The 13,570-nt window shown below is 35.1% G+C and overlaps 1 protein-coding gene and 1 long non-coding RNA gene across 2 annotated transcripts; one reads left to right on the top strand and one right to left on the bottom strand.

The window, feature by feature from the left end:
• Positions 1-1,359: 1,359 nt before the first annotated feature.
• Positions 1,360-4,969, bottom strand: LOC117236638. The gene is made up of 2 exons (XR_004493890.1): positions 4,838-4,969; positions 1,360-2,451 (listed from the first exon to the last, which is right to left on the bottom strand). It is a non-coding gene; the product is annotated as an uncharacterized LOC117236638 (long non-coding RNA).
• On the top strand, positions 2,330-13,563 carry LOC117236623. Its single transcript, XM_033499747.1, has 5 exons — positions 2,330-2,468; positions 3,089-3,539; positions 4,964-5,265; positions 7,564-7,819; positions 10,768-13,563. Exons 2-5 carry the CDS (start codon positions 3,279-3,281, stop codon positions 13,141-13,143), a joined length of 3,195 nt encoding a protein of 1,064 aa, XP_033355638.1. The 5' UTR covers positions 2,330-2,468; positions 3,089-3,278; the 3' UTR covers positions 13,144-13,563.
• The last annotated feature ends 7 nt before the right edge of the window (positions 13,564-13,570 follow it).

Raw genomic sequence — 13,570 nt, 5'->3', positions numbered from 1 at the left:
TCTCGCTCGAGGTTCGTGCGGTTAACCCGTCGCTGGTCATTTGTCTCTGAAAGCGTTAACACCATCCATATCCGAATTTCAAATTTCAGATAATGGAAAACGTGCTGTCGAATATAATCTACTCCGGCCCGTATACATGAGGTTTGACTTTCTTTAACGCTGGACAGGATTTGTTCCATTCGTATCATCCGCACCTAACAGTGTATGCTTCATGTTCAGGTACTGACTAAATATGTTTTTCGTCTGTATATGTACACTACTGCTCAGTGAAGGATAGTTGGTGGATATTGTTTGAATATTTAATTTAATAATAATAATTTGAATAATCAAATGAATAATTAATTTGAATTTAAATTCAAGACACTTATAATTTTTAAGCAATAGTATGATTATAATTCAATAGAGTACGTTTAATGTTCAAAAGCTGGCTAAAACAATTGTCATTTGTATATGTATGTATGCTATCGCACATAATTGTTTCAAGGACTGCAAAAGTCGACGGATATTGGAATTTAATACACTGATGATTTTTAAAGAACAGTGTATATCGGTTTGATAAATAAACAATGTATATTGTCACAATAATGAATCGTATGAGTTAACAATAGCAGGGAACCTCTATTTAACTTTTATAAAAAGAATGTAGATACTCTCTCACGTTCGATACGGTGTAATTTAATTAGAAAATTACGGATGAAAGAACTTGTATTGATTTTATTATTTATTATTGCTACAGCTATGTATGGCAGAATATTACAATGTGATAAAAAAATTAAGCTTTAGAAAATAATATAATTTGCATCTGAAATAAAATATTATAAAATCATATTTAAAAATTGTAGAACTATTTTGATATTTTTGAAAGCTTTCTACGCCCGGATAATTTAATTTCTAAGAGTGGTATGTTCTATGTCAGACAAAGAAACTTCTTTCAGATAGACAGAAAGACTGCGATAATTATTGGGATAATAATATTTAAGTTCTTCAATAAGTAATTTCAATTTATAATTTGTCACTTTTTTATAAAAAATATTGTAAATAATAACTTTTACTCATTATTATTTTAATTAATTTAATCATTCTAAGCGAACTGACACACAGCCATTTCTTTTCTTTCAAATCAATGAGAGTATCCGGATATTTATAAGAAATGCAATTTAATATTTAATAACACTACTTATAAGCAATCAATAGTGTACATGTGCGAAAATATCAGAGCTGTGAAAGTGCTTCCGTCCATTTGTCCATCGAGACCAAATGATGAAATTTAGGTTAGTGTAACGATAATTTTATTCGTCGAAAACAATTTATTCACAATCGCGTATTTCTTTTCAACGAGGTGAAAAATCACGGTTTTCATGTTTTGAACTCAATGATTCTAGAGGACTACACATTTATTACGATTATCCGAGGACCGAGATATAAAATATAATCAATTGATAAAACATCCAACGAATATGCAAAACGTGAGCGGATAAAAGTTTCCAAGTTATCTGCAACGTTAAAGAACCGAGAATCAAATAAAAGAATTTTCCGATAGATCGATGCTGTTCGTATTTGCTAGAGCTTCTTCCAAGCTCGATTTAATGTACCCAACAAGCCAATTTTATTCTTCGAATACAATGAACATTGCTGTTTACATCTATTTCTACGAGTTTTGTGTTACACATTTTACTATAATCAAGTATTGGAGGAATACGGAAATTACTTTTTTCTTTCTCAATTTTATTATCGTTTTCTCATTCTTCAACAGCCAATAGTAGACTACGGATGTTTATGCATTTTTATGTTTGTATAAACATAACTAAAGAAATTGAACCTAGACAAAAATTTAGTCCATATACCAAATACAATATTATAATAAGTCCTCTACTTTGAATATTTTATATACTTTTGTATATTCTATACATTCTGTAGGTTTCTGCATTCTTGAATTTTCCAAATATACATAAACATCCGCAGACTAGTCATTACGCATGATATTATACAGCGGCTACAAAACATTCTACGAAGTAATCCTTTCATATATGTAACGTGTTTTAAAAGCACGATAAATATACGTACTGTATCTATAATTGTTGCACGTAACCGTACGTATCAGATACTTATCAAGCGAACGACGTTTTACGAACCGTAAAAAAAACATTCGATAATATAAGGTAATTGTGTGACAGAATGCGGATGTTTGTCTTCAGGAAGTTCGAGGCAAAGGTGATGTTGCGCAAGTCGTAAAAGTCGAGGCCAAACGGTGTGAAAAGAAAACGGGCCAAGGTTGTACATTACCCAAATCGAGCGATTTCCGGCCTCCATTTCCGATGCGAAACGTAGTCCCAAACCGATGCTGATTTCACGAGGAATTTATCGCCAGGACCCTAAATCACACGATTTGAAATAACGACGTTTCTCCTTTAGTGGCGGATGTCAAACTTTTACCATGGCTCCGGACGATTCCTGTAAAAGCACAAAAGGTTAGTAAAATTGATCGTTACTCTTTTATCTCGAGAACGAAACAACTTCTAAGTGTAAAATGTCACGTTTATAATATAGAAATGAGAGTTTTTGGGAGGACTCTTTTATAGCGAAGATAGGTAACCCATTTAGAAGCTTAACCAAACCTATCAACATCACTTTCTGAAACATTTATTATCTTACTTCTAGAATACGTAATTAGTGTTTAACTCCTGAAAAAGATAGATAGATAGTTGACCAGTTTGGTTTCAATGTGGCTCAAATAGAAGAATTTCTTCCTCTTCGTTTTAGTCTTTAATTACAACTGTCTTTTTAAATTACGAATTTTAGACTTTTAATTACAAACCTAGATTTATAGATAACATAATAACATACTAACAAGTTAGTATGTGGAAGCGAAACATGAATGACTTTGCCATTAGCAAACTATTAATTTTTATACACTCATAGAAAATTTGAAGGTGCAAAAATAACCACAGTCTGATCATTAGGTTACATGTTGTTAGAAATTAAAAAATGTCCTGACTCTTTGCGCCGATAGTATTCTGAATTTAAATGTCAATGATCCTCGGGATAGAAAAGAACTCTTCGATAAAATAATATTCGATAAAATTTTTAGAAGACTTCCGCATCGAACGATACGCCAGAAGTACGAGGTTATTATCGGGCAATTAAAGATTTTCACGAAATTTTCATCGACGTGATCTGGTGATTGCGTCATGTCGTCCTACGAAGGACACGTTTACGAGCGGAATCTCACTTGAAGACGCAGAGCCGAAGGGAAACGCGCGGAAAGCTTCTAAATTACGATGTCAACGCCCGCCACGGACCCGTTGCCGTCCACCGTTTCCGAGGAATTGACGACCGTTCTTATACCGACGGTTACCAAGATCGATACACGGCTGGACGTCAATCCCGTTTCGGTGGTTTTGGCGATGTCGATAGTCTACATTTTATCACCAATCACCGTCGTCGGGAACTCCATTATCCTGGCCGCCTTCTATAGGTACAAAAGGTTACGGACTGCATCCAATTACCTACTAGTCTCTTTGGCCGTCAGCGACTTTGGGGTAAGCCATCAAGTAATTTTAACTATGGCAACCATTGAGACGCGATCGACATCGATGTGTTGAATTAGTCCAGTTTTTTATCCTTCTTTCTCTAGTAAATAGAAATCATAGGAGAAGAAACATGACAGGTATATTTTTCTTTAGTTTTTAATTCTAATATCACCCTGTAAGTAAACAGAAGAATTTTAATATGACGTAGTTGACGATCACAGTTTTCTTTACTTTTATGTCACTTATTGGCTGAAAAAAAATACTAATTCTTTTGAAAATAGGTGATAAATTCACAATGTCTTAAGAGAGATTAATTTATACAATTAATATTATTGGTACTTTTTTAGTGTTCAGAATGGTAACAAAAAAGCACATCTAATCCCCAAATTAAATAAGAAAGTAGCTTCGATGTAGAATTTATTGACGACATACTGAATTTTGACAAAAAACAGGAAATTTGACTTATCATGTTCTTCGCCTGTAGTATTCAAATATTGTCGATAAAATAATGTTATTCAATAATAAATTAATTAAATTAAATGACTTAATCGAGTTAAAAATAGAATGTAAAGAATTATAGATCAATATCGTCAATGCTGAGCTTTTATTAGAATCCATTTCAAAGGAGATATCAACATTGAAGTGCCCCATTGTTTCTCGAGATTGATCGTCTAACGGGATATTTTAATTAGTCAGCTAATCAATCAGAAAACGGGACGAGGCGAGGATTCTATCCCCGCTGCAATTCGTACGATAGTCCTTCCGCCGCGATTGATGTTGACACGTTTCACTTTTAGTATACAGGACTACTCAAAATTAATCAATCAAACTCCTTTATATTTTATGTATACCATAAATACAAATAATTTATATGATATAATAAATCAAACACAGACAACATAAACATAAATCGTGATAATTAAACGTTATTATGGATGGTTCATAAAAAAATTCAAGTCACTCTGGCTCAACATAATAAACCTTTATCGATACGGCATTTTTTCTTATACTTAATCATAGACTACATCGAAACGAACGAGATCTTACAATCTGATCCTATATCGAAATAGTTTGTTTTGAACAGTTCAACCTAGAAGCAGACCACGTATACGTTGTCACCTGCTGCTAATGACCTAAAGCACACCGTTATAATACCCCAACATACAGCAACTCGCCCTCTCTGAATAATTCCTCTTTAGAGAATGTTCGCAATATTACTACTGAAAATGGCTTTGAACTCAGTTTAATTTTACATTCTACACGAACTGCAAGCGTAAACGTTAAGGAACGTTTTGAAACATACGTACGTTTATTATAAAACTTTCATTTTGCCCAATGTCTGTTGTTTATAGAGTAAGTTCCGAAGTGGTCGTAGAGATGATTCTCGCCTCTAATCATCCAGCATATGCAAATCGGATATTACTTGCACGCAGGTCGGTGTGTTCATGCCCTTTGGGATGCATCTAGAGTTATCTGGGCTGCCGGAAAATGGCGTTTCCACGTTGTGCATCGTACCATACTGCATCGTGATTGCACTGTGCAGCGTGAGCGTGTTGGTGACTGTGGCAATCGCTGTGGACCGGTTGACGTCGCTTGCACAGCCCCTCAGGTACAAGAACATCATCACTCACAGCAGCATCGAGAAGTACATCGCCGTGTTCTGGATCTACGCGATCATTGTCGGCCTCTCGCCTTTGATCTACGCCAAGATACCAGGAGAAACTCAACCACACAGGTGAGAGCCGCTGCAATCTTCTTTTAGTTTTAGTTTCATTAATGAGCCGATATAGTAAACAATGTAAATAGCAAAAACATTTTTTAGTAGAAATGGTCAAACGGATATAAATTCCATGTGGAAATTCACGATGAAAAATGTTGTAAGTGATAGAATAAGTTATTTGAGCATGTAGGTCTATCTGTAGGTCTGTATATGAGCTAATTAAATTATGTTTATCAAGATGAAAGCCTAATATAGAAATAAATACAATAAATTTAAATAATGGAAATAAATGTTATTAACATTAATTTATAATAATTACAATAATTAATAATTATAAACATTAATTTATTCTTTAAGTAATTCTGTAAAGATGATGAACGCTGAAAATCAATATCGTTCAAATGGTAGATTATACACCTGGTGAAGAAAACAAATAGATTTATTGTTTTTATTGAAAATCTTCATTTCTGACATGTATATCTCTTACCATTTTGAATTCCCGTTTGTTAATTAAATTCAAATGTTATAGGATTTTCTCATGTTGGAAGAGATTGTAAATTGCATTGTTTATAACATAAAGAATATGTTCATTCGAAGAGTGAAAGTATAAAGGTCAGTGAATAAATAAATGTGAGTTAAAGGTGATGAGAAATTTTTAGAATACAAATTACTGAATAATTGAATTAAAAGTGATGAAAAATTGGTACAACAATTTTGAAAAATTTTAATGTCTTAATAGTTATTTTTTGTCAACAAAAATCTCACTCTGAAAGCGCGTAAAATAAGTTTAATTAAATAAAAACGCGAGGTTTGTAACTAAATTTCTTTTATTTTATGTAACTAACTTAACTAATTCTTCCGAGAATCAGAATTTCCTATGAGTATTGTTATAAATTAAAATGCACGCGGTAGGAACTTTTGCTAATTCTGCACAGCAGTTGAATCCTATTGAACAAACATTTCGAAAATTGCTAAAATCAGATTGCTCACTAGTCACGTTCCTCAAACAACCGACGGGTCGAACGAACAGTAGTATAAAACTAGGAAATACAATCATGTGTTCCAATCGAGCCTGCGCTTTTTTCACATTTTGCACCGACAGTGCAAAAAAATAGCAAGGCCAATTTCTGTTCCTATAAACAAACGTAGTTAATTTTCTACTTCTTTTTTTTACATACTTCGTCGAAACGTAACAAAATGTAAAGTTCATTAGGGATGCATGCGTGCTATGATTTTCTATTCTGTCTTCATTTTACGTGTTACAATTTTGTAGCTCTACTGTAATATAAAATAGAATAGAAAGATTCTTTCGAATATAAAAATGAAATGTACACGAATTAAATATATGCACATAATCAATTCTGTAATATAATAAATTATCAGTTAAATTAAGATTTATCACTCTCCTTTTTTTACGCAATGCCTTATTGGGATCGACAATTGGTCCCTGAATTACAACCATGCCATAACAGGATTACGATGCAATATGCAGGAAACATATGCATGATTTACAGTAAAAGTCACGGATTGAAGCATGAATTGCATGGTTATCCAACCAATATAGAGTAATGTTATTTTAACCGCGCCACGTGTCGTGTTTGCGTTACTATAATAAACGCAATCTAATCTCCTTGTATCCATTAAACATCAAACGATAGATTACATCCACAAAGTTTACATAACCCCGTTAATTTTTTCAAGTAAAGGTAAATAATTGTGAAACGTAGTCGAAGAAAGAATTATCTTCCGATCTAATAGTTGAATAAACAAACGTCTTAAAGAAATAGCGATCATCGACCTAAACTCTTAAATCATAGAATTCCAGAACGATCTATACCAAATGGTTAAACTCAATCATCAGCACACTACTATCTTAAAATACAACAGTACCAACACTTCAAATAATCCACATTTTTCTCGAATTTATATTAAGTAATTTATGATTTCTTAAAACTATTCATAGCATTGAAAATCAAAATACCAAGTAGATAAAATCAATCATTAAGACACCACTGTATATTAAACAGGATAGCTGTATCAGTACTTTGAATAATCCACATTTCTTCGAATCTTTAATAAACAACCTAAAATTGTAAATCAACAAAGCAAATCGTTGAAATTAATCACAAAGCACTTTCCAAAAAAATTTCGTGGAATTGACAAACAGGCCTTAACCTTGACGAAGCACCTGGCACACGTGTAACAGAAATTAACAGGCGCGTGCGGCATCGAATCAAACGATATTCGAATCGACGCAATTATATAACTCGATCGCTGAACTAACGAGTGAAATTAATTTGCTTTCTGTCACAGTGGCAACTGCAGGTTCGGTGCAGCAGTGCTCCCGCCCGTAAGGGTGTTCCTGGTAGTGGCAGTATGGGCACCCAGTGCTCTCGTTCTCCTCGGTTGCTACATGTACGTGTATCTGGTGGCACGTGCACACGCACGTGCGATTTACACGGTAGAACTATCGTTCAGGCACCAGACGCAGACCCTAGCATTACCGCGCTACGGTCAAACACTAGCAGTCACGGTCGGCGCGTTTCTCATCTTCTGGCTTCCCTTTCAAGTGAGTAGATGGTCTATGCGACCGCACACGGTCACCAGATAGATCTCCATTTGTAATCGAACCACCCTATGCGCGTAAATTCTTATAAATTAGCATTCCTTTCGACGCGCAACGCCAACGTGCGTTGTTTCGCTATTATTACTCTCATACTACTTGCACATCGGAGTTACGCAACATTATTTCTACTTTGCCTGGCATGCATACTCGTAACGTAACACTGATGTAAAATTTAAGAACGTCATGGTGTGCATGTTAAATACGTACTTCTCCTTAGACTATGCTTCTTTGTGTTTTATATTTCTACACTGCGCGTTACACCATATTTATAAGTATTTAGACATTTTTAAATTATTGCAAATATATAAAATTACATCGAATGATGTTTCCCAGTCCAATTTTGTCCTTTGATTGTATCTCAAGCAAAATTAAAATTAGTATATATCCCCTATGTTGATAAAAACAGTATAACCATTCGATTTTGCATTCTTTCAATCAGATTTTGTGTAATCTCCTAATCAGGCTTTGTATCCTTTTGCACTTTGTACCTGCATAAGAATTGAAAATTACATAGTTACGATTAGTGTATGGTACAATTATGGCTTTATATTTATAAGATGTATGTATCTCGAGGAAGTTATATTTGAAGCTGAAATTTAAAATTAATTGAAAATTTTGTTTAGAATGCAGCATTTGCCTAGTTGCGTAACTTTATGCTGGCTATTTTTGTTTGCCTTCATTACACCCTTATTAGTTACCGGGTCTTAATTACTTGAGAAAAAAAAATGTTAATTTCCAATTAAAACACATAATGGGTAGTTTACTCGCCGTAAAGGTTGCAATACAGTATTACTTGTAAACCATAGCCCAGGAAAATACGTATAACGCGAATGATGTAAAAAATTTAATAAGCACTCTACGAAGCCAAATATGAAAGAGAAAAAGTTTCGAAATGAGATCACCAGTTTTTAACTAATATAATAAGATGCAAACGACGTGACAACTTAGCGTAACATGAACCTAACATGAGCTAGGCTGATTTTGCTACATAATAAATCATAAGTCATAATAAACAGAACAATAATGTTAATAACAAAACAAATATACTAAAGATACTCGTTGTATTTTCTAACGTTAAATATAATCTCTGAAATAAATTTGCATCTGTGCACGATCTACCAACTTGCAAACCAAATTTTTTGTTTTATAATTGCAAAATGAAACCTTTGAGGCACAGTTTGTTTGCAATTTTACCGCATCCGAAGACCAATACTCAAACTGTAACTTGGCTCGAACAGAAAAAGAATGTTCACTCCTAAGCTGAAAACAAAATTATTGTTTCAAATAAAATATTTCATTCTATGTGTGTAAATTGTAATTTAATTAAGTAATTGATATTTCACTTTTTTATATATAAAAACAAAAATAAAATAAAGTTAGCTGATAGTAAATTCCGTCCTTGGGTCATTGGCAATCGATTGATGTTGCGTGAATCGACGTGGTAATGAGGTTTCCGTAACCCGTCAATCTCCATTTCACGAGGAAAAGTTTCACGAAGGAGAGGGTTGAAAAACGACACAACCTCCGAAATTGTGGTAACGAAGAAGCAGCAGAAATGGGCGTCTTCTGACTGTGAAGAAAAAGAAGTTGAGCTCGAGGAAAACTTTTGGAGAAGTATTCTAAATAGTCCACCATTTTTTTTTTATCGTTAAAAGAACAGCTCCTAGGAGGACAACAATTATAAACAATTTCATTGGATGACAAAACTAACAAATACAAGCGATTTTAGCGATTTTTCCTCTTAATTCTGTGAAAATTCGTCTCGATAAATTAATCGAATAAACTTTGTCCAAGACAATTTTACGAATTTTTATTTTATCGTTCAGTTTGTCACTCCAGTGGTAGAAGCGTCGTTCATTTATAAAAAGCTACAAAACGTTTACAAATATAGGAATATTTTTTATATATCCTCACCTCAATAAAAAGAGTTTAAAACTTTTCAAAGAACTGCCAACTACAACTTATTTGTTAAAATATATATCAATAAAAAAGATCTTTATCGGTAAAAATTTATATGTATTTGATCTTAAAGTCAAAATGACCAATACAGTCATATAATACAAAAATAATTGTTAATGATTTAATAACTATTAATACAGAAGTAATGTGATAATTTTTACAGAATTTTTTAGATCCTCGACATTAGTAGATACGTAACACATTAGTAGTGTTATTAGTATTTTGTCATAAGAATGAAATCATATTATTAAATTCCAACTGAATATTTATAAACAACGACATCAAAGTAGAATCAGACTAAATAAAGGCTTTGTCATCGGAAAAAATTATGCGTCTTTTTCAATCATGTATATGGAACGACATACTAATAATGTCCTATATGACTTCTTCAAATCCCATGTAAAGATAAAATTCACCAAAATTCAAATACATATGGATTTTAGTTTCATACACAATCTACTAACTTTCATTAACAAAGATCAAGACAAATAATTCCCATTTTAGTTCACGTATTACATGGTCATATTTATAACGATGTAGCTCAAGCGTATTATTCAACCTTTGAATGTTATAAATAGATTAACGCCATCCATATAGATCAAGTGAACGGGAGAAACATATATCTATGAAGATAATGACAAAATTTTCTGAAGTTTAGCCAATGTTTTTTAATCTTACATTTTTCTTCAATATATTCTTCTCTCTTATATTATACATCATCTTAAATTTGAGAAATATTGGAGAAAATTTATCGTATAAATTATAAACAAAATCAATTGAAAAAAACTTTAGCATAAACTGCTCTAATAGCTTCTCATTTCCTCGTTGAACGTTTCACACGACATAAATCAGAACCCTCCCATAAGATCAAGCAACAAAGACCGAAGCAGGCCGAAATTACCTTCTTAACATAAGGTAAATTTGCTTTACAGACCTGCATGCTGCTGGATATTTTTTGCGGTACCAACATTCTTACCGAATGGGCGGTCGTATGGCTTGGACTGCCCATTATGGCGCACAGTGGCGTGAATCCATGGATTTACGCTTTCCATCACGGCGAAATGAGGGTTGCAGTGGTTAAGATTACCAAGAAGCTGGCTGCTTTCCTCGGAGTGACACCCAGCCGTTACGGTTGCTCGCCAATGAGACGTGGTTCCAATACGAATATGGAATTAGCCGAGGTGAACAACAGCAACGATGATAGAAGGCATCCTGTGGAAGATTGTTTCGCTACAAAACAAAACAACACTTTGTACACAAGCAGGCGAGGCCTGGAAGTGTCAGGAAAGCACACAGACATCTCACCAGAAAGGAACATGGATCATACGTCTTCTGAGAGTAGACAAGCAGACATCGTCGAGGAGAATATCCACGATCTCACGAAAATGCTTGATCTAAAGTACATCATCGATCGGAATCACATGATCGACTCGAATCACAATATCGACAAGATCAAAAATCTGAAATATCTTCTGGATCCAACGTTCAATAAAATTAGACACCTGAGAAGATTGAATCACAAGAGGCTCGCTAGTAAGAATTTTTCGAAGGCGTCGGAACCGAAGTTCATCTCCTATCAGAATTTAAAGAGCGACGTAACGTTGAATCGCAAAGTATTGCAAATGAATACTATGTCGGATCCCGTGCTAAGCGCTAACAGTCCCATAGTGCACACAAAAGATTTCCATAACGGTTTGAGTCCTATCAATTGCAAAAGAAGAAATTCGAATCTTTGTTCGATGTCTGATCCTAATATCAAATCGGCGACTGCAATCTCTTCAGAGGTGAATCTTCGACTTCCAACCGGTGGGAACACCACCGAAGCTCATAGATACTCTGTACAGAATTTGGATCACAATAATAAGTACGAGGGTGGATTGGCTAAACACGTTATGCTATCTCGACAATTGGAGAATCAGAAGCGTCTTCAAATTTATCCACGACCGCGGTTGAAGATTAATAGTCCCTTCGATCGAAACAGTCCGAATCTAAACCTCAGACTTCAGAACAATTATACGCCGCCGTCCACCCCGGATAGTACGAGGTCGAGTTTGTTGGATAGTCCAAGGCAGAAGACGTCTCCGAAGCACATAACAATTACTTCTAACAAATTAGCCAACCTTGTTCATGTGGATAATACTCCGAGGTACTTGGAGCCCAGAACAGATCCAGCTTTCAAAGTATTACAAATGCGAAGAAACATGGAAATACTGAAACATTCCGAATCGATCAATACCATCGAACCGATGACGCACGTAAGATTGTTAGAGCCTTACAGAGTCATGGAGAGTCTGGCAGTACCGACAATACACTCGGAACCACCGAGTCCCATAGATCCACTTCCTCTTGCTCCTCTACAAGAAGAAGACACGAAGAACTCTGAAACGTCGAAGCCTTCCATTAGTATCGATTGCTTAAAATCTCCGATGGGTAATAGGAGGAGTCCAGTTAGACACTCAGATCCTGTGATACCATCCGTCTTGTTGAATATTGAAGATTATAGCGAAGACCGCGAATCAATCAATAACAAATCTAGTCATGATAGTTCCTCAAATAATATGGTATTGTCGGGTCAAATAGCACCAATAGAACCCATCGATCTATTCGAAGCCTTGTTGAAAAACTCAGAAAGGTGTCGAGAAGGGAGATTACCAGACCCTATCTTCGTTGAGCACGATTCGACGAGATTCAGCTCGAGAAGACCCTCGGACTCGAAGTGGTCAGAGTCGTCGAGAAGCCAAGAGATCCTGTCCAACGTAGTCACTGAACATCAGGCGTTCCCTTCGTCCTACTCGGTGAACAATTTTCAAGTCTGTAACAGTGGCAGCGATCTCAACGATCTGACGTCCCTCGATCCATTTATGTGCCCGGACGCGTTGACATCGTCGTTACGCGAGTCGTTCTTTAGCGCTCCATCCGTACCTGATTCAGAAATCTTCACATCGTTCGAAGAAAATGAAGAATTCACGCTTGATTCTGAACACAATCTGTCTCCTTATAATTCCAGATCGACGATCAATTTGAAAAAGTCAGCGATCGAGAACGATCTGCAAAGCAAGTCCACGGAGTCTATGTTTCGAAACGGTTGTCTATCGACGAAATCGTGTGCGATTTTGAGATTAGAGCCATCTTTACATCGAAATAGATTGCGCGTTAAACCAGGAGTAGACTATATCCTAAAGGATATGTCTATTAAGAATTCACATTTGGCCCCGCTCGCCTCACCGACACCTACAGAAATCTGCACTCCTACCATCGAGCTCGTTTCGGAAATAAAAGGTGACAGTGGTGTCGGTGTCAGAGTATAGATTTATTGTGGATGCTTCGAAGCAGTTGGTGAATAGAATTAATCGTTCATTCAGACAAACATGATGAAATAAAACGAGGAAGCTTTACTTAAAATTGTTTTTCGATCGCGATGTTCTGCTCGTCGAATTGGAATTTTTACGGTATACATACCATGTTGTATAATGATACGATTACACGTCTGTATTTTTATAATAGTCTGATGCCTGCATGGAGAAATTATTCTGTCTATCTTATTCTAACGAGACATACTGAAACGTAGGTTATCGTGAAATAATGGAATCGAACATTTCAAGTTGGACTGTGATAGTACGACGTGTCTTTAGCGAGATCATAGAACGATCACATGAGAGAGGAAATTCTATAAATGTTTGACGATAATTAATCCTTCAACTCCTAAGAATAGTTACAATAATCGTTTGGACAGAA

This window comes from Bombus vosnesenskii, unplaced genomic scaffold (genome assembly GCF_011952255.1).
Source record: "Bombus vosnesenskii isolate JDL3184/JDL3185 unplaced genomic scaffold, Bvos_JDL3184-5_v1.1 scf7180000013351, whole genome shotgun sequence".
NCBI classification, from domain to species: Eukaryota; Metazoa; Arthropoda; class Insecta; order Hymenoptera; family Apidae; genus Bombus; species Bombus vosnesenskii.
The sequence above is the reverse complement of the archived record's forward strand: the minus strand, read 5'-3'. Positions and strand labels throughout refer to the sequence as shown.

Bases quoted from the DNA above. Each gene is read 5' to 3' on its own strand.
- LOC117236623 (XM_033499747.1), top strand. From the start codon at position 3,279: ATGTCAACGCCCGCCACGGACCCGTTGCCGTCCACCGTTTCCGAGGAA. The intron at 5,266-7,563 runs GTGAGAGCCGCT...TTTCTGTCACAG, and splicing joins GGAGAAACTCAACCACACAG to TGGCAACTGCAGGTTCGGTG. The intron at 7,820-10,767 runs GTGAGTAGATGG...TTTGCTTTACAG, and splicing joins TCTTCTGGCTTCCCTTTCAA to ACCTGCATGCTGCTGGATAT.